Source organism: Mustela erminea, chromosome 16, assembly GCF_009829155.1.
Source record: "Mustela erminea isolate mMusErm1 chromosome 16, mMusErm1.Pri, whole genome shotgun sequence".
Lineage (NCBI taxonomy): Eukaryota > Metazoa > Chordata > Mammalia > Carnivora > Mustelidae > Mustela > Mustela erminea.
Window position 1 is genome coordinate 66,058,450 of NC_045629.1, and position 21,831 is coordinate 66,080,280.

At 37.7% G+C, this 21,831-nt stretch overlaps 1 protein-coding gene across 1 annotated transcript in view; it reads right to left on the minus strand.

The window, feature by feature from the left end:
• The window catches only part of MRPL13 (mitochondrial ribosomal protein L13), a 47,919-nt gene that overhangs the window by 25,653 nt on the left and 435 nt on the right, over positions 1-21,831 (minus strand). Inside the window, exons 2-3 of the mRNA XM_032316329.1 lie at positions 19,569-19,692; positions 6,431-6,524 (exon numbers count right to left, since the gene is read on the minus strand). Of these exons, the coding sequence (XP_032172220.1) occupies positions 6,431-6,524; positions 19,569-19,692 (218 nt within the window). The remainder of the gene's footprint in view (positions 1-6,430; positions 6,525-19,568; positions 19,693-21,831) is intronic.

Here is a 21,831-nt window from a genome sequence, read left to right on the forward strand (position 1 = left end):
AAAGTTTTCATTCATTCATTCACTCACTCATTCATTCATTATGGGGCAGTTTATCATTCTTGAATTAAGAAAGAAAAAGCAGTAAACCAATATGCTTCACATTTCCTACCAAGTCAGAATGTCTATATAACCTAGGGGTCAAGTTTGGAGAAAATAGTGGTAGACCACTTTGGTTCTAAAGTGGAGTTCAGGGCGCCTGGGTGGCTGAGTTGGTTAAGCAACTGCCTTCAGCTCAGGTCATGATCCTGGAGTCCAGGGATGGAGGCCCACATCAGACCACAGCTCCAGGGAAGTCTGCTTCTCCCTCTGACATTCTCCCCTCTCATACTCTGTCTCACCATCTCTCTCTCAAACAAATAAATAAAATCTTAAAAATAAATAAATAAATAAGTAAATAAAGTGGAATTCATACTCTGAGCAGGGAATGATCCTGTTTCCGATTAAAAGGTGGTAAAAGATCACTAAGAATAATATGCTGGTCCTAAGTAATAAAATATTGCATTGCATTCATATAAAAATATATATAAAATGGATAAATTAGAGGTTAATAACTATGTATGTATATATATGTGCATATATACATATACACACATATGTATATGGGATACACACACACACACACACACACACACACTTGGGACTGTACTCGTTGCAGCTTGGTAACTTGGATGCCCCATACCCCAGTCTAGAATCTAGATTTGCCAGTGGCTACCAGTATATTATTTAACTCATTTTACCTTTTCATATAAGAGTTTATTCACATAAGAAAATGAGGGGTGCCTGGGTGGCTCAGTGGGTTAAGGCCTCTGCCTTCGGCTCATGTCATCATCCCAGGGTCCTGAGATCGAGCCCCACATCAGGCTCTCTGCTAGGCTGGGGGCCTGCTTCCCTTCCTCTCTCTCTGCCTGTCTCTCTGCCTATTTGTGATCTCTCTCTCTCTGCCAAATAAATAAACAAAATCTTAAAAAAAAAAAAAAAAAGAAAGAAAATGATACTATCTGCTCCATCTACCTCTCAAGATTTTTACAAGAGTCAATGAGAAAATGTTTGTGAAAGTGCTTAAGGAATTTAAAACAAAAACAATATATAGATGTAAGGTTTCCTTAAGCTGAATGGATAAATACAGCCTAAACAATTTCTGAGGAAGGGGAAAGGAAAACATAAACTCAGTGCACTCTACAGAAGAAGTTAAAGATTACCTAAATGTAATTCCTTTCATAAGTTTCTTTCGACAAGACTTGAAAACATTTGAAAAAACCACATTTCAGGAATAAAATTTAAGAAGCAGATTTAGAAGTCTGCTGAGAAAGACGGATAATTTTCAAAGTGATACTCTTGCATTTGTTTCAAGGAATTTCAGTTTCAGAAAAAGAAATATCTGTCTAGACTTCAATTACTATATTCATTCTCTCCACGGAAAAAAGTACTTATACCTTCTATGCTAAAGATCACCTTTCTGTTTTGAACACTGGGATGCCAAATTCTAAAGCATAATACCATCTACATTTTATTTCAGGAGAAGAGCATAAAATTCCGAGCAGATGAATGACTTGAAGAGTATAATAAATACTCTGTTGGTTTTTAACTGGTGAAAAAGTAATTACACTTCCTCCTCCAGGGATAGCCTGAAGGAAGAGAAGAAACTTTGTTTAAAGTGAGATTTTTTTCAATTCAAATTAATTCAGTAAATACCAAATGCCTATTGTGCTGAGTGCTGGGGATATACAATAAATATAACAGTATCCTGTCCACAGGAAAAATGACTGAGTTAGATGCCTTCTGAGGCATCTAACAGTAGGCTCTATTTCTAACTCATACCAATACATTTTAGATGACTGAGCAGTTAGATGTCAAAGTTCAAGGTACACACATAACACATCTTGCCTGACCTCTAAAACCACGAGAAATGAATGTTTATGAAATGTTTAGATGAGAAAAGATTTTCTGAGACTGGAAAACACAGAAGAAACTATAAAGGAAAAGAAATTTAATTATATAAAAGTTAAATAACAAAGCACAACATACAACAAAGCACATCATAAAGAAAATTCATAAAAACTACATGCTAATGGTGGAATAGTATTCTTAATAGATTAAATATGCACAGAAAGTGCTAAGGAAAGTATTGACACCTTATTATAATGCAACGTAAACAATCAGATGCCCATCAAAGTAGCAGAATCTTATTATTAAATCGTTTTTAATGACAGTACTGTGTCAGCTGTTCTTTACCACAGACACTTTTGCGCTCCTAGTGCAATATTACAGTAATGTTTGGAAATACCTTTTAAAAGGTATTTTTAAATAGGTATTCTTTTCAAAGATCTATTATCATCCCTTAAATCTTGAAATTCATTACATTCTTCTTTTTATTTAGAATACGCTATATACTGAAAAAGCCTAATGGATAAAAATGTTTTTCAGCTCTTTATGAAACTAAAAATATTAATTAAAAAAACAGAACAACATTTTCTATGCAAATTGTACTGTGTACTACTACATAGTGACTAATAATAATATTAATCAAAAAGCTTTCTGGGAATTTTATATAAAATGAAAAAGGGTGTAAACTTGTATGTGAATTAAAATGTTTAGTCCACAGGATGAAAATGATTTTTAGTTCCTTCTTTTACATTTTTCTGCATTTTCTAAAATTACCATATATTAACATTTTTACAACTAGAGAGTTAACTTTCCAATACATGATGTAACCGTGTTATGAGCATATTAAGAGTGGTACCTCTAGTGAAGTGAAGGAACAAAGAGTCAAGAAAAACAGAAACAAAAAGTGACTAACCCTATGGGGGATGAGGAAATAGGGAAGGCCTTCCAGAAAAGGTGACACCTGAGTCAGGTTTTAATAGGAGAAATAGGAGAGGTCTTGAGAAACATTCCTATGAAGGAGAATAACACATGCAAAGGCAGAGAGGCAAGAAATAGCAATATGTTGGCTAAAATGAAGGATTCTGAAGCAGCAGGGGTAACTGGGTACCAATAATTTACAATAGTTTAGGTTTTCATCCTTAGAAAAGAGAACTTGACTGAAGAGGACACTGCCAGCAGAGGGCATGACACCAGCTATTTGCTACTTGGCGATGCTATTACTTTCCTTCATTTGCAGTTATTACTACAGAAATTATTGCTACAGTAATTACTACAGCATTTTGGTCAATACATCCCTTTCTGCTCTTATCACATTATGTTATTCTGACTTTTCATATTTCCTTCCCCCCATTATCTTTTAATTTTATAGAATTTGGTTTATCCGTAGAGATTTCCCAATAGTAGAAATTACTAAAGCTCAATGTGAATTGTTTTGGTTATGTTAAATAACAATTTCATAATAAAGCATACGATGGCTAATGGAAGCAGAAGTTACTGCCAGCATTTGAGACTTACTTAGGCAAGAGATGAGAGGAAACAGATGGGGACATAAAAGTCTGCTTGTCTAAGAAGAGGGTGCAACTGGAAATAAAGTAATTTTAACCAGGAATAAAGGCCAACATTTCTTTCTTTCTTTTTTTAAAAAGATTTATTTATCTTGAGAGAAAGAGGAACAGTATGAGTGGGGGAGCGATATAGAAGGAGAGAAAGAATCTCAAACAGACTTAACACTGAGCATGCAGCCCAATGCCCGGCTGGATCCCAGGACCCTGAGATCATGACCTGAGCTGAAATCAAGAGTCAGCTACTTAACCTACTGAGCCACCCAGGCACCCCTTTCCAGGATATCTTGCATGATAGTATGGAAGGAATGCTTAATTCAAAGTGTATGCGACCTGAAGCAGGAGGGTTAACTACCACATTACATGACACACTCAAGATCTCAAAACATTTGAAAAGGCTGGAGATAAAATTTAACTTAAGGTACTGCATTTGTGTTAAAATGTAACTAAAACACACAGGATGGAATATACATGGCTGAACAGCAGCATGTTTAAAACAGACTCGAGAATTTCAGCTCATCATGAACTCAGTATACTACTCAATGATATGGCCTTGAAGAAAAGTTCTATTGCAATAAAGGGCTGCATTGTACTACCCATTATACTGTATTATACCAGACTATCCCACTATACTTACTAGAAAACCATCAGAACATAGCCAGGTGAGTATATTTAGTTAAGAAAGACACTGACAAGAAATAAGTCTTTCTAGAGTGACCAGGATATAAATGTGATAGCTGAAATGAGGCCATATGAAGAACTCTGAAGGAGCTACAGATGTTTAGCCAAAAGGAAAAGACAAATCAATGGGCTCTTACTGATCCTTGTCTCAAAATTATGTGAAGGATGCCCTGTGGAAGAGATAGATTTTTATACTCTCCGAAGAGGAGAACTAAGACCAGTAGGAAAGCTAGAGAAAAACAGATTGTGATTCAACAGCATAAAGATCTTTCTAAAATTTAAACCATTTTTGGGCTCTTGGGTGGCTCAGTCAGTTAAACCTCCGCCTTCAGCTCAGGTCATGATCCGGGGGTCCTAGGATTAAGTCCCACACTGGGCGCCCAGCTCATCGGTGGTGGGGTGGGGGGTGTGCTGCTTCTCCTTCTGCCTGCTGCTCCCCTGCTTATGTGCTTGCTCTCTTTCTGTGTCTGTCTCTCTGACAAATAAATAAAATCTTTAAAAATATAAATAAAATAAAATTTAAACCATTTCAAAGGTGGAATGAATGGGCTGCCTTACAAGCCACGAAATGGCTGTTATTCCAACATTGGCAGGGAGACCCAGATCTTGAAAGGTACATTGTGGGGATTCTAGGTTATCTTCCAAATTTGGGATTTTGTTCATCACTCCTTAAACATCTCACGTGTTTTCAGATATTGAAGGTGGTTCAGGAAATAGCAGTAACATGAATGATTTATAGGAAACAAAAAGAAGACTGACTAAAAAATGAGAATAATTTAAACCAGAGAGGTTACATCCACAGTTTCTAGGAAAAACAAATAACTAGTTCTGTGGGTTTTTTTGATTGAGTAAATGTAGCATATGCAAAATTAGTATTTTCTTAAATGCCAATTTTTGAAAATAACTCTTTAAATTAGATCTATATTACTTTTTTAAGGGTTGGGTTTATTTATTAAAAAAAACATTTTTTTTTGACTTTTTTTTTTTTTTCCAGCATAACAGTATTCATTATTTTTGCACCACACCCCGTGCTCCATGTAAAAAAAACATTTTTAAAAAAATTATCTCTACTTTGAATATGGAGCTCACACTCATAACCCTGAGGGGAAGAGTGATACGCTCTTTGAACTGAGCCAGCCAGGTACCCCCTGGTAAGACCAATAGTATTTTTACAGTAATATATTTTAACTGCTTATTTTCCTTGACAATGGCATTATCTTTTTTTTTAGTTTAGTTGACAAAAAAGATTACATTAATTTCTGCTGTACAACTTAGTGATTCAACAACTCTGTATGTCACGCTGGGCTCACCACCAGTGTAGCTACCCTCTGTTACCATACACTGACTATATTCCCGTTCTGTGCCATTTATCCCCAGGACATAGTCATTCCGTAAATGGAAGCCTGTATCTCCCATTCCCCTTCACCCACTTTGCCCATCCCCTCCATTCTCATCCTCTCTGGCCATCACTAATCTGTTCTTTGTACTTATAGCTCTCATTCTTTTTGTTTATTCATTTGTTTTTCAGATTCCACATATAAGTGAAATCATATTATATTTGTCTTTCTCTGACTCTTCACTTAACATTATACACTCATGTTGTTGCAAATGGCAAGACCACATCCGTTTTTGTGGCTGAGTAATATTCCAGTGCATGTGCACATGTGTACATCATTACCCATTCATCTATCAGTGGACACTTGGAGTGCTTTTCTATCTTGCCTATTATAAATAATGCTGCAATAAACATGGGATACATATGTCTTTACAAATTAGTGTTTTCATTTTCTTTGGGTAAATACCTAGTAAAGGAACTACTGGATCATATGATAGTTCTATTTTTAATTTTTTGAGGAATCTCCATACTGTCTTCTACAGTGGCTGTACCAGTTTGCAATCCTAATAGTTCACGAAGGTTCCTTTTCCTTCACATCCTCACCAACATGTATTATTTTTTGTCTTTTTGATTTTGGCCATGCTGACAGGTGTTAAGGTAGTATCTCTTTATGGTTTTTTTTTTTTTTTTTTTAAAGATTTTATTTATTTATTTGACAGAGAGAAATCACAAGTAGATGGAGAGGCAGGCAGAGAGAGAGAGAAGGAAGCAGGCTCTCTGCTGAGCAGGGAGCCCGATGTGGGACTCGATCCCAGGACTCTGAGATCATGACCTGAGCCGAAGGCAGCGGCTTAACCCACTGAGCCACCCAGGCGCCCCCTCTTTATGGTTTTAGTTGGCCTTTCCCTGATGGTTAGTGATGCTGAGCATCTTTTCATATGTTTGTTAGACAATGGCTTTATCTTACCCAGTATGTGAGGAGTAAACTTTTTGTTCCCATTTATTTCCAGAAAATGCAATGTGCCTTGTGTTCATTATGACCACATGATCCCCACAGTCACCTAGATTTAAAAAGAACAAAGAAAAAAAGATTTTATAATGAAAGTCATGACTTTAAGAAAAAGTGATCTTGGTTATTTATAAAGCTTTTCAAAATCTAAACAATACATTAAAAAATATAAAGCAAGTCACAGTGCAACACCAAAATCCTTGAACAGGATTTTGCTGTTCTGTTCCTCTTTAACATAACATCTAAGTATAGAAAGAATTGGCCAGACATTTGGAAAATCTCAACACTGGAAGGTAAAAGAGAATATAATAAAGATGCCAATAATAACAACACATCTTTGAAAGGCAAACTATTGTTTTTTTTTGTTTTTTTTTGTTTTTTTTAAAGATTTTATTTATTTATTTGTCAGAGAGAGAGCGAGCGAGAGCGAGCACAGGCAGACAGAGTGGAAGGCAGAGTCAGAGGGAGAAGCAGGCTCCCTGCGGAGCAAGGGGCCCGATGCGGGACTCGATCCCAGGATGCTGGGATCATGACCTGAGCCGAAGGCAGCTGCTTAACCAACTGAGCCACCCAGGGGTCCCAAAAGGCAAACTATTGTTATTCCTATTGTCTTTTCCCATTAATAATCACACTTTGCTAAAATGTTTATATTAACATACCTTTAAATATCTAATACAAACTTTCCCTTAAAAATACACGACAAAATTAAAACAATACGCATATAGAAGTAAAAAGGTGTTTTACCAATAGGCAAATTGAAAACAAATGTAAAACATCACAATTGAGTATTCTTCCCAAATTCAGAGAACAATAGAGTACTATGATCTTATGCTTAACTACTAACCCATGGCTTTTTCCACCTATATTTTAACTAGCTACATTTAAACTGCCACTCTCAATTACGACAACATGCATATCTGAGAAGACAGATGACCTGAAAATGAAAATATATGGATTAGATTAATTTTCCAGTGAAAATACCCCAAATTTGCCTGTTCATCTAAAAAAAAGTAATAAAATAAAAAGTCAGCATGCGGTTTTCACAGAAGTCACTATATATCATAAGATCAAATAATCAGAAACTTTTTTTAAATGTCTATTTTAGGGGTGCCTGGGTGGCTCAATCATTAACCATCTGCCTTCGGCTCAGGTTATGATCCAGGGTCCTGGGACTGAGCCCCACATCGTCAGGCTCCCTGCTCAGCAGGAAGCCTGCTTCTCCCTCTCTCACTACCTAGCTGGTGATGAAGTTCTAGAACCTAGGTGAGGTTCGGTGGGATATCAGAGGCCTACTGGAGGCCTTGCCCTTGCAGGCCTTGCCCCTGTGGCTTGATCAATGTTGTCTTCAGACCAGCCATTAACATTAAAATAGTTGGGAGACTTTTTGGAGGGATGTCACAATCCTGCTATCAATCGTCTTTGTTAGTGAGATTTAGGACATTTGCAAGCCAAGGGAGACTCCTGTCTAGCAGGATTGTGAGCTCTGCAAGTTAACTATTTGCTTATTGTTCATGGCAGTCAGGGCTGCCTGAGGGATGCTACACAGAGGACTGAGGGGAAGCGGATGGAGGGGGGGTGTACAAGGCGCCAGCTTCTGCTTTGTCCTCAGCCAGCCTCGTGCTCCCTCATCACTAACAGGGAAACTTTTAAAAAGATTCTAAAAGCTTATTTATTAAAAAAAAAATGAAAAAATAAGTATAAATAAATATCATATATGGAAACTAAGGATTACATGATCAGATCTATGCAAAGCTCTGAATTTGAATGATTGCAATTTCAGAGAGAAGTACATAGTCTGTGGAACAAGGGTAAAGGAAAGAGGATAAAGCAGTAGGTTTTCTTTACCACAGTGAAAGGGAATCTAGAAATATAAAGGAAAGACCCAGGAACCTTACTGTGAGTGGGCTAAAAAAACTAAAAAGAAAGCTTTGTGTTTGGTGAATTGCCTGAAGTTCCTAAAAGTGACCGACAGTAGACTACAAAGGCAACTGGGCAAATGAATGAGAAAAACAAAGATGGTGAGAAGAGATCTACACCTTTTCAGAGAATGCTGAAGTTACCTTAGTTTTGGAGCAGACTTTTACAGCTGAAGAAGCTAAGGCCTGCTAAGATTAAGTGCTCTGCCAAAGCTCATGCACTGTGTTATTTAACACCTGTTCTGGCTCTTTCAGTGACACTTATGTGGAGGAAAAATGAAATTTTTACACAAACAAAAGCTGAACTTACTTATAAAATGTTACTTAAGCTTTGAGGATGCAAAAAGCACCTTAAGCTACTCCAAACAAAGCTACTCTCATTTGTAGAGATCAAAAAGGATCTTTCAAAGGACATTAGAAAGAATACCACAGAGCAGATGAAAATCACGTTTTTTCATCTCTAAGGTATGAACATCTAATCTGGGAAAAGTTAATCTCCCTCAATAACTTACGCCAGATCTCTATTAAATATATTCTTAGAAGCACTTCTCTGACTCTAAATAAAACTAAACAGCAATTAAATATTTGGGTTTTTTACTGCATTACATATTAAAACAAAAGCCAATATCATTAAAGGCTAAAATCCTGAATACAGCATAATCATTTCTGTTTAAATTTCAGTTAAATGGACAGATTTCATTTTAAAGTTTTAACTAAAAAATTATGCTTTATAAAATGCACCAAATGAATATAAATTGGAACCCTGTTGCCTGATGAAGAGATGTTCCAAGAGAAATTTCTTCCAGATTAAAAAGAGTTCAGTAAGTAATTTTTAGAATAGGAATTGTGATTTTAGTTGTAAAAATTCTCACCTTAGAGAATTTTTTGTAATGTTATTTGACTCTTTTTTATAATATTCAGTGGTAAACTAAATAAATAAAATTAATTAATTACTTTAAAAAAACAGGTGCCGAATAAATTCAGACCAAATCAATCCAATGTGAAGGTCTCATGAGGAGTTACAGATCAGGGGTGTTTCTCAGTCCTATAGCTTCAGTATTTTGGCTCGTTTTCTCCCCAAAGCCAGAACTCACATTTTTTTCCTCCAAATTGCCTGGGAGAAAGGAAGTAACATTCAGTCTGTATCCTCCACGTGCGAGGGCCTATGGAGGCCTCTCATGTTCACTTTCTGGCACTGTAAGTCTCACAATCATCGAAGTGGGCTTTATCCACCTCCTCCCTCCCAGCAGCTTATTTTTTAATAAGCAAACGGAGTCAGAGGTTGAACAACTCCACTATGATCGCATGGTTAATTAAGTGGTGAAGTTAAGATTCAAATACAATTCTAGTGACTTCAAAGACAAATTTTATCCTCTTTACTACACCAGGATGGCAAAGAGGTGGCAGGGGGAACGGCATTTGGAGGCAGTGATCTCAGTCACTAACTGATCACGCACACCTTTCCACTAAGTTCTGAGGACAGCTCCGAAATCCTTCTCATCGGACTCCTCCTAGCTTCAAGTTATGTGTCACTGATGGGGGAACAGAAGGCTGGCTGAGGACAAAGCAAAAGCTGACACCCTGCAACCTTCCCCCCACTCCCTAGACATATGTGACATTCTTTAGAAATCTCCCAACTATCTTAATGTTAATACCATGCTAAAGGAAAAAACCTTGATGATGACAAGGCCTCAAGGCATCCAGTCTCTTATAGGTCCTTGTGAGCATATGAAAGTACTACTGAAACCTCCCTTTTCCTTACCTCCCTCTACCCCACCCTACATAACCTGCCACCCCTCACAACCCTGGGGCAGCAGCTCTTTCTGCCATGGGTCCTGTCCCGGTGCTTTAATAAACCACCATTTCGTACAAAAGAGGTCTCAAGAATTCTTTCTTGGTCATCTGCTCCGGACCACACCCCACCAAATCTCACTTATATTCTAAGACTTCATTATCACGTTTGTACTTCACCACGTACCAATTCTTCAGATAAGGTATTCAAAGAGACCTAGAGCATAGCCTCAAAATTTCTAGTCTTACTTACCAGTTCTTTCCTACACCAAAGTTCGTAGAAGGTAAGCCATACTACTTGCTATACTTGCTATTCCCTGAAGCATTATTCCATTACTTCTATTCAAAACACACACACACACACACACACACATATACAGTCCTATCTTTTCTTTGCTCCTTCTACTAGAAATACTCTCCTGACTTATTTCCACTTGCTGAATTTTAGCCATAAAATTTAAGTTCCACATAAATATCAAGTTCCAAAATAAACACCAGTCCTTCCATAAAGCCTTTCTTAACACCAAAGCCAACGTCCTTTGAGTCCACAAAGATGCCTGAATTTCTCTTACGATACTGATTTAACTCTATTTTGTCCTATCATTTGCACATTTTATTCTCCACCTATATCACAAGTTTCCTTCTGAGGATTCTTAATGTAGACTCTTACATAATGGTAGTTACCAGTCACAATAAGTGTCAAAAAAAATTCCTGGCGTTCACTTTAATGTAAATAGGGCTTGTTCTATGATGCTTGGCTCCCATTCAATTCCTTTCCTAGATTACATGGGAGACACTCCTGGTTCTTATCTTTGAAATAGGACCATTCAAAATTGTCTGAGCTACTCAGATTCCATACAAGGGTAGACTCAGATGGAGACGTATGTAAGCTTGGTAGGATTCTCTTCCCAAATCTGCTTTATATTCCTTTTCCATTGACTGATTAATTAATCCACTTACCACTTACTAAAGCCAGGTACTGACTGCTCTTGATGTTGGGAATATAGCAATGAATGCAACCAAAATCCCTGTTCATAGTAAATCTTACATTCCAGTGGGATGAGCTAGGCAATAAACAAGTAAGTAAAATACACAGTATGCCAGGAGCTGATAAATATAGGGGGATAAAGAGTAATACAGAAGTATTATTAATTGGCACAGGATTTTGTGTTTTAACTTCCCTGGGACAAAGGTCCAGAAGTGCAACTGATATATGGTAAACTTATGTTTAGTTTTCTAAGAAATGGCCATGTTCTTTTCCAGACTGGCTCTACCATTTTACATTCCTGCCAGCAATGTGTAAGTAATCCAGCTTCTTTGCATCATCAATAGCATCTGTTGTTGCCACTATTTTTCATTTCAGCTGTTCTGATAGATGGGTAGTGATATCTCATTGTGGTTTTAATCTCCATTTCCCTAACTAATAATGTTGAATTTTTTTCGTGTTTATTTGCCAACATGACCAACATAATTGGTCATGTCCTTTGCTCATTCTCTAATTATATGTTTATTTCTTGTGGGCTGTATGGTTGGCAAATATTTTCCTTCAGTCTGTAGCTTATCTTTTCATCCCCATTCACAACACCAAATCCTTATTTAAAAGTTCTTTGGGGGTCGCCTGGGTGGCTCAGTGAGTTAAAGCCTCTGCCTTCAGCTCAGGAAACGATCCCAGGGTCCTGGGATCAAGTCCCGCATCGGGCTCTCTGCTCAACAGGGAGCCTGCTTCCCCCTCTTTCTCTGCCTGCCTCTCTGCCTACTTGTGATCTCTGTCAAATAAATAAATAAAATATTTTTAAAAAATAAAAAGAAAAGAAAAAGAAAAGTTCTTTGGTTTAGGGGTACCTGGGTGGCTCAGTCAGCTAAGCATCTGCTTTCAGCTCAGGTCACGATCCCAGGGTTCTGGGATTGAGCCCCGCATTAGGCTCTCTGCTCAGTGAGGAGCCTGCTTCTCCCTCTCCCTCTGCTGCTCCCCCTGCTTGAGCTCTCTCTTTCTCTCAAATAAATAGAATCTTTAAAAAAAAAAAAAAAAGTTATTTGGTTCAGCTCAGTGGTTTTAAAACTGTATTTGATAGAGATCTCAGGTTCTGAGGTGACTCACAGGAGCAAGGATCCACCATCTTCTCCCTCCTTTGGCCAGCGCAGCACTGCTTTGCCTGGTTTTATTTTTTTAAAGATTTACTTATTTGAGAGAGAGAGAGAGAGCGCGAGCGAGCGTGTGGCGGGCAGCAGCAAATGGAGACGGAGAAAGAGTCTCAAGCAGACTCTGTGCTGAGCATGGAGCCTGATACGGGGCTCTACTTCATGACCCTGAGATCATGACCTGAGTTGAAACCAAGAGTCAGACAGACACTTAACCAAGTGCACCACTGATGCCTCCCAGTGCAGCACGGTTTTTATATACTGGGTCTCTGTACTTCAGTTTCAGAAATGTTTAAAAAATAGCTATTTCAATTTAGTGATAAATAACAAAATTCGCTTTGGTCATTATGTTTGTTTCCAGCCTTGAAAGATAAACGTCAAAATGCCTAATTCAATGTTATTTTTGGCATCCCTGAACTTGAGCATAGCCAGCATGACAGATGACCATGTAGGTTACCACAAAATCTACTGACTGTAAAGACACTGTGATAGGAATTAAGGTGTGTTGTTTAAATTTACTGTTAATATCTAAATATTCACTTCCTAAAGGAGTTAAATATTCTGGATGTAACCTGGAACAAAACTCTCCTTCACTGTTTGGTACCATGATATTCGAGGAGTGGAAAAATAAATGTGTAATTAAGACTGCAAAATTAATGGGGCGCCTGGTTGGCTCAGTTGCTAAGTGTCAGCCTTTGCTCAGGTCATGATCCCAGGGTCCTGGGATGGAGCTCCACATTGGGCTCCCTGCTCCTCCCTCTCCAAGTCCCCCTGCCTGTGTTTCTGCTCTCGTTGTCTGTCAAATAAATAAATAAATAAAACCTTAAAAAAAAAAAAAAGATTGTAAAACTAAGATGATGCAGTAATTGATACCTGAAATAAATTGACACTTGAAATAAATTGACACTGAACTCAATACTAAGAGAGAAAGATGTTAGCTTGGTACCTTTTAAAACAGCATCCTAAATTTTTTTTCTAAAAAGTTCTTTCAGGATGTAAATTAGTAATACAAGACAGATGCTAGATGTTAGACTAGAGCTAATCTAATCTTTGTTAAACTGGTGTGCTAACATTCATAAAGTTAAGAACTGTGTGCAACTTTTATTGTTTCATTTCATGCAGATCAGGAATATTTTTAAGATAATCTAATAACTAGAAAATGCTGAAAAAAAGTTTCTGCTTCTTTTTAAAAAATTATTTATTTATTTATTTTTAAAAGATTTTATTAATTTGAGAGAGAGAGAAAGCATAAGCAGGGAGAGGGGCAAAGGGAGGGGAAGAGGGAGAAGCAGGCTCCCCACTAAGCAAGGAGCCCAATGTAGGCTCGATCCCAGGACCCTGGGATTATGACCTGAGCTGAAGGCAGACATGCTGAGCCAAGCTGCCTTTCTCTGCTGCTTTTAAATGATCAGACAGTCCTCCTCAATATTTTGATCTGTAAGCAGCAAAAAGAATGGAATCCTCATGAAGAGGAAGTTGTAATCCTAAATTACCATGTGTCCTTTCTTTTCATTTACCAGTGACAAAGAAACATGCTCAAAAAGCTCTCGGGTCCCAAATTCAGAAGGACAGCTCTAATTAGAAAGAGGAAGGAATGCTTTTCCTAGTTCCACATTATTTCCAGCTCAACCCAGACCACATTTTCCATAAAAAAAAGAAAGTCTTGTAAGTGAAAAACTGGTTTTCTACAACACTTGACAAAGTCGACTCAACCTATAAAGGAATTCAAATGTTGTATATATCATGTTTAGATATATTACTGGCTGACTTATTTTTTATTTATTTATTATTTTGTTGGCTAACTTTTAAAATCTCCTGGATATACGACCGTCACTTATAGTGTTATTCTTCTGGGAAACTATGTCAATTTTCAAAAAAACATGTTTCCAGTGATTGTGAGCACATAATACATGCTTAATAAGTGCTTATTAAGCCAATAAAGCACTGGGTGTGGTGCATAAACAATGAATTTTGGAACACTGAAAAGAAAAAAAAAAATGCAAAAAAAAAAAAAAACCTTAGAACGTGAACTGTTTATTAAGTTAAGAATTGTTTGGGCGCCTGGGTGGCTCAGTGGGTTAAGCCTCTGCCTTCGGCTCACGTCATGGTCTCAGGGTCCTGGGATCGAGCCCCACATCGGGCTCTCTGCTCAGCAGGGGCCTGCTTCCTCCTCTCTCTCTGCCTGCCGCTCTCCCTACTTGCGATCTCTCTCTCTCTGTGTCAAATAAATAAATAAAATCTTAAAAAAAAAAAAAAATTGTTTGCAATTTAAGTCTTGACTTTAGTGACATCTTGTGGATATAAAGTTTTGCTGATTATGTTATGCATTAAAATGTATAATGAAACAAAAATAACTCTTTGTCTTTAAAATGTAAATTTTTAATTTCAGAGAAATGCTATTCTCCTTTACTAGAAAAGGATGAACCAGATAGGCAGCCACAAAAGCTCATCTGGTTTTCTAGCAGAATGTTCTCATTAGGTACCTAAGGAATACATTTCCAATAATGACCTGCTTACCGGAAAGCAGAACTTGAATTCAGTGAACCGGTAAGTGCTATACTTACTACTATTTCTACTTTTGCCAAATTTTGTACTGTTTCTATTTCCACAAAGACAACCTAAGAGATCTTGTATATCACCTTGTTAATAACACTGCTAAGGTTAAGAAGAAAAAAAAAAAAAAAACCAAATCAGCAAGAAAACACAGTTTAAGCAGCTAAGAATCAGCATACTAAAGTGGAATGGGTAATATTACTACCTGAGGAAACAAAGTACTTGGGTTCTGGTCCCAGTTCTATTATAATCTAGCAGCTAAGTGACAGTGAGAAAATCACTTTATTCTTCTGATTTTAGTTTTCTCATATAAATGAGGCAGGAAAACAAAATATCTGAAGGCCTAAGGAATTAATTTCTATGACTTGGTAATTTGAGGACTATAGCATTTTCCTTGTCTGCCAAAAAAGATTTTTAAAGTAAAGAAATTTCTAATCAGTCATGTATAAGTTTGCTGGTCACTATTTTACTTTGGAAGTCCAAGTGCTCCTCATTATTCACAGATTCTACACTACGAATTTGCCTATTCTCTTCAAATTTCTTTGTAATCTTAATGCCTACAGTGTTTTCTCAGTCATTTGCAGACACATGCACATCAGTGAAAAATGTGAGTGGCTTGATGCACTCGTTTCAACTGAGGTCAAATAACGTAATGCACTGGCTGTCTTTTGTTTAGACTCTTTTACCATAAACAAGTGTCTCTTTATGGTCCATTTAATCCTAGCTTTTTGGCATTTTAGTGCTTTCTAAAGTGCCTTTACTTTTTAAATATCCCTTAAGTCTGATGCTCAAGTGCTATGTAGTGTTCCTAAGTGCAAGACGGTTCCAGTATGTCTTACAAAGAAAATGTGTGTTCGATAAGCATTATTCAGTCATGAGTTACTCTGCGGTTGGCCGTGAGGTCAACAAAATGTGTATTAAATAAGGTGTCTTTAAACAGAAACACACATAAAACAAACAAGACTATGTATTGACTGTGACAAGCATCTCTGAAGGACCAGACATTGTACTATGTGCTTGCAGAGCAAAGATCACCAAGACAGAATCCTTACGTTCAAATTCCGTACTTAAAGACTGCACGGGCTGTGGGCTTACTGTGAAATTTTCATTAAGGGAAGAGAAAGATGAGAGCAGCAAGTAAGAGAAATGGAGGAACTCCTATGTTCTTGCTCTTACCCAAATCAAACCATCTACACGTCTTTTCCTCCTCGGTCCACAGATCCCAAATCTAACTTAGCTGAAATGCTACAGCCCTGATTAAAAGTAATTTCTTCATTCTCAAAACTGGTATTCATGAATGCATATATCCACTCAGAAAACATTTATGCTGTCCAACTATGTGTCAAACACCATTCTAGGCATTTCTAGCTGTGAAAAATTCAGGCAAAGTTCCTGTCCTTTTAGAACTCATCTAGTAGAGGGAGGTGGATGATGCGCATTTATATAATATGTGTGATCAGTGAATGCTAATGTTTTTTAAAAGGCAACATAAAGTATAGTAAGTGAAAGGGGGAGCTGACAGAGGAATCGGGTAAGGCCTCTCTCAGGATGTAAGTAGAAGTCTGAAAGATGTGAAGGAGCAATGCATAAATCTGGAAAAGCCATAAATCTGGAAAATCCCATGCAAGCAGAGAAAACAAAATGTAAAAAGGCCCTAAGGCAAAAATGTGTTGGCAGGTATATTAATGAAACAGTAGTAAGCCTTAAGTGGATTACTCAAGAGAGGTAGGAAATAAACTCAGGGAGGTAACAGGAGCCACACCATGTAGTTCCTCGTAAGGTACTGACAGAACTTTGGCTTTTGCTCTGACTCTCATTTGGAAAAGATAATTGTAATTGATCTGGGGAGAAAAGACCCTACTGGGGCAAGAACAGAAGCAGGGAGATCAGTGAGGAGGCTTTTGGAATAATCCAGAATAGAGAGTACAGTGGTTTAAAATTACAGTAGAAGAGAGAGTTAATGAGAAGTGACTGAATTCCAGATATATATATATATATATATATATATATTTCTTTCACGTACATATATTTTTTCATATATATACACACACACATATATATACATAGAAACACTTTACAGGGAGTTGAACAAAGAGCAGTCAAAAATGAAGATAAGACTTTTGACTAGAGTAAGAAAAAGACTAGAGAAGCTGTTAATTGAGATGGGGAAACTAGAAATAACAGGTTGGTATGAGTGGGGGAAATCCAGGAAGTAAGTTATCTCCAAGTTAAATACACAAAACATGCTAGAGATGTCTACCACACACCTAAGAAGATCTGCTGAGTAGCAATATGGTTATATGAGTCTGGAATACAGGAAAAAGGTCAAAAATGAAGATATAAATTTGGGAGCTATAAGCATAATAAAAGATATTAAAGATAGAGATACGAAACTGAATGTGACTGCTCAATGAATGTGACGGTATCCAAGGACCAGGTTCCAGAGCACTCCTAATTTTTAATGAGAGAAGACTGGGCAATTAGAAAGTTGAAAAGAATAAAGGAACTGGGAAGGAGGAACTAGCAAGAGAATGCATCCAAGAACAAATGAAGAATGTGTTTAATAAGAAAGTTCTTTACACGAAAACTAGCCTGGACTCCCCAGAAGGTTAACTGCAAGAAGAAAATAAGACAGGGGTTCTTCTTCTTTTTTTTTTTTTTAAGATTATTGTGCTTGCTTCGGCAGCACATATACTAAAATTGGAAAGATTATTTATTTATTTGGCAGAGAGACAGGCAGAGAGAGAGGAAGGGAAGCAGGCCCCTGCTGAGCAGACAGCTCGATGATGCAGGGCTCGATCCCAAGACTCCAGGATCATGCATGACCTGAGCCGAAGGCAGAGGCTTCAACCCACTGAGCCACCCGGGCACTCCAGACAGGATTATTCTATATTAAAAAAGACTAGGGGCGCCTGGGTGGCTCAGTCATTAAGCATCTGCCTTCCGCTCCAGTCATGATTCCAGGATCCTGGGATCAAGCTCCCACATCGGGCTCCCTGCTTGGCAGGAACCCTGCTTCTCTCTCTCCCACTCCCCCTACTTGTGTTCCCTCTCTTGCTGTCTCTCTCTCTCTCTCTGTCAAATAAATAAATAAAATCTTAATAAATAAATAAACAAATAGACTGACTACGGGAACATAACGACTGACGGCAATACATAAACCTTGGCTGGATCCTGATCTAAAAAAAATTCACAGCTATAAAGAGCATTCTTGGAACTACTAAAGAAATTTGAAAATGCACCAGATATTAAACTATACAATTAAATCATGTTTATTTTGTTATGTGTGATAATGGCTTTTTGGTTATATAGGGAACTATTCTTATTCTTAGAAGACATAAGCTGAAGCATTCAGGGGGATTTACTATGACATCTGCAACTTATTTTCCAATGATTGTGTAAAAAATTACATGACAAATTATGTATTAAATATAACATATATATTAGGTGGTAAATTATAACTGTAATCTGGCTGGAGGGTATAAAATCACTGTACTATTCTTCGAGCTTTTCTGAAAATGTGAAAACTTCCACAATAAAAGTTACAAAAATGTAAAGGGCCAATAACTCAGTGGAAATATGATCAAAAGACACGGACATTTCACAAAAGAAATGATAAAAGGCCAATAAAGAGAAAAGGATACACAGCACCAATGCAATCAGAACAATGCAAAGCCATCAAGAGAGTGTATTTCCCATCTACCAGAGTAGTCAAACTTAAAGAGAATGAAAACATCAAGTGTTACTGAAGAGGAGGGATAATACAAATTCTCTAGGACATCAGCATAAAGACTAACTAGTTCCCCATACACTTTTGAACCCAATAACTCCTGTCCTGCAGACACACCTTAGAGAAATTCTTCCACATATGCACTGGGGAAAAGGTACAAGAATGCTGACAGTAATATTGATTGTAATGAGAAAAAATATTGGAAATAACCCAAATGTTGAGAATGTGTGTGTTTACTTCGTCATTGTAACTGCTGATTTTCTTTAAAAATGTTACCTATATTTAAATAGGGATTTATTTACAACTTCATGATTCAAAAAGTTAAAACTATGATTAACTGCAAAAAATGTTGTTGACAGGTCAAAAAAGATGGAACAGTAAGAGTTGACACCTAGATCTTACTGGATGGTCCCTGAACTGCCAGGTTAAGTGAAATCAATCAAAACATGTAATAAGAAGTCTTTTAGTATCAACACAACTTTTTTCTTTTGTTTTGGAAAAAGGTTACAGAAAATCAAATTTATCAATTAAAAACAGTAAACTTTTCCTGTCGAGTTAGCTCTATCCATCTTTCTAGAGAAAAAGGTTTTTTAGAAGAGAGGGCAAACTTATTTCTTCATTTTCAGAAACTCTACTCAAATGCACATAACCATATGAAGAAACACGTAAGAGTGAACATCTGATTTATAGTCCCAATCAGGATATCTGAGAATGAAAGGAGGGCTTCTGATAATTTGCTACTGTAATGGCATGAAATGGGGTTGTCTCAGGCAAAGTGGTCTGTATGGTTTTTTTATGAATAAACCAAACTCATTTTAGTGCCCCAGTAGGTTTTTTTGCAAGAATGGAATAAGGGATCGTAGCAAAAAAAAGAGGTTCCTCAGGAGTAGTTCTGGCATATTTCTTCAAAATTCTATTCTGGGATGAAAATTATGGTTACTAGTGACAGATCTAAAATGATACTCACTCAGTTGATGGTATATAGGTTTATGCAATCCTTGAAGTTTAATTGATGCCACAGCAGCTAGTTTGCCAGGGGGCTGCATTTTCCCATCTAAAAGATACCAAACCCGAGCAAAAGTGGCCCATTGCTGGGGGGGGGGGGGGGGTGGAGACAGAGAGAAAACAAAGAAAATTCTAATTAAAATGGAAATAATCAAATTTATTATTATATACTACCACATAATATTCTGCAGTTAACATCAGTAATAGATCAAAAAGATCCTTTGATTGCTTAATTAAATTTTTTTTTTTTTTGGTTTTGTTTTCATCTCTATTTCTGGAAAAGGAGGTTCTTTTTTCGTTCTACGAAGTTTAAACACAGTAATTTTTCCTGACTGCTTTTCTATCTGCAATGTGGATGCTTTATTTATTTATTTATTTATTTAAGTTTTTAAAAGATTTTATTTATTTGACAGAGAGACAGCAAGAGAGGGAACACAAGCAGGGGGAGTGCGAGAGGGAGACACAAACTCCCCGCTGATCAGGGAGCCCGACGTGGGGCTTGATCCCAGGACCCTAGGATCATGACCGGAGTTGAAGGCAGACACTTCATGACTGAGCCACCCAGGTGCTCCCAATGATGCTTTATTTAAAACATTTCAAAGATATATTTTCCTTTATACTACGGCATTTTCTGGAATGGTAATGAGAAACTCTTATGAAAGTAGAAACTGTTTATAAAGGTCTTCAAAACTGTTTCGAGACTGAAACATATTAAATGGAAAGATGAGTGACCAAGTGGGAACTGAAGACTATTCAGAAGTTCAATTCCATGGGAGAATACAGTAACAGAAAATAGGTAGACAAGTATAGACGGATGGTGCTGAATAAACTTAAATTTTAAATAGCTGCTTAGACATTTTTAAGCTGCCTCAGGCACACACCATTGTCTTTGCGGTACTCACCAGTAACTTCAAATTCTAAGAAAATTCCAACCCAGAAAGATCTCAACCAGATGTTTTCTCTATGCATATAATAAGTTGCTGAAAAATGCTGGAAAAAATACAACAAGACTAACTGGTTTTACTTTAAGTTTTATTACAAACTTCAAATCCGCTTCTAAACTGCTCACCATTTCTGTTTTTCTCCTCTCTCACTTTTCTAGTTTCTATCTTGTTCTCTTCACACATCTTTTGTCAGGTTTATCTCTTAAGTATTTCGTGTATATATATATATTTTTTTTTTTTAAAGATTTTATTTATTTGACAGACGGAGATCACAAGTAGGCAGAGAGGCAGGCAGATAGAGAGTGAGAGAAGGAAGCAGGCTCCCTGCTGAGCAGAGAGCCCGATGTGGGACTCGATCCCAGGACCCTGAGATCATGACCTGAGCCGAAGGCAGCGGCTTTACCCACTGAGCCACCCAGGCGCCCAGTATTTCGTATATTTTGATGCCACTGTAAACAGCATTGTATTTTTAAATTTGATTGACTGTTGCTATAGACATGCACTTCATTTTTCGCATGTTGGTCTTATAACCAGCAGCCTGCTAAACTTATTTATCAGATCTAATAGCTTTTCTTAGATTCCATCTGATTTTTTACATAGATAATCATGTTATTATGTTATCAGCTGAAGGGAGAGAGAGGGAGGAGGCTCCCTGCTGAGCAAGGAGCCCAATGCATGGTTCGATCCCAGGATCCCAGAATCATGACCTGAGCTGAAGGCAGATGCTTAAACCGACTGAGCCACCCAGGGACCCCCAAATATTATGCATTCCCTATCTCAGCTGAGGGCACACCCTTCCCCTCACCGAAACAGAAAACCTTGGGGTAACCCCGGTTTCTTCTTTTGCTGTCAGCTCACATTCAATCCTTCAGGAAATCCTTTTGCCTCCACCTTCAAACAGAACCTGACCGCTTCTCAACACTACACTGTTCCTAGTTTGGTTTGTGCCACCATCACGTTTAGCCTCAATTACTGCAGTTGGTCTCCAGACGGATTCTTCCACCAATCCCCGTTTCTGAACAGTCTAAGCTCAGCGGCCAGAGCGCCCCTTTTCACACCTAAGTGACATCACGTTACTCCCTGACTCCAATTCTTTTCAGCGGATCCTCGTTTTACCCAGTAACGAAAAAATCCTCACCATGATCCACAATGCCCCTGTCTGATCCACCCTATGACTCTGACCTTCTCTCCGAATACCCTATCCGGGGACGGGGAGCGGGGAGACAAGAAAAGTCCTGGCTGAAAAGAGAAGAAGCGCCCAGAGCACGACGAGCAGCAGCC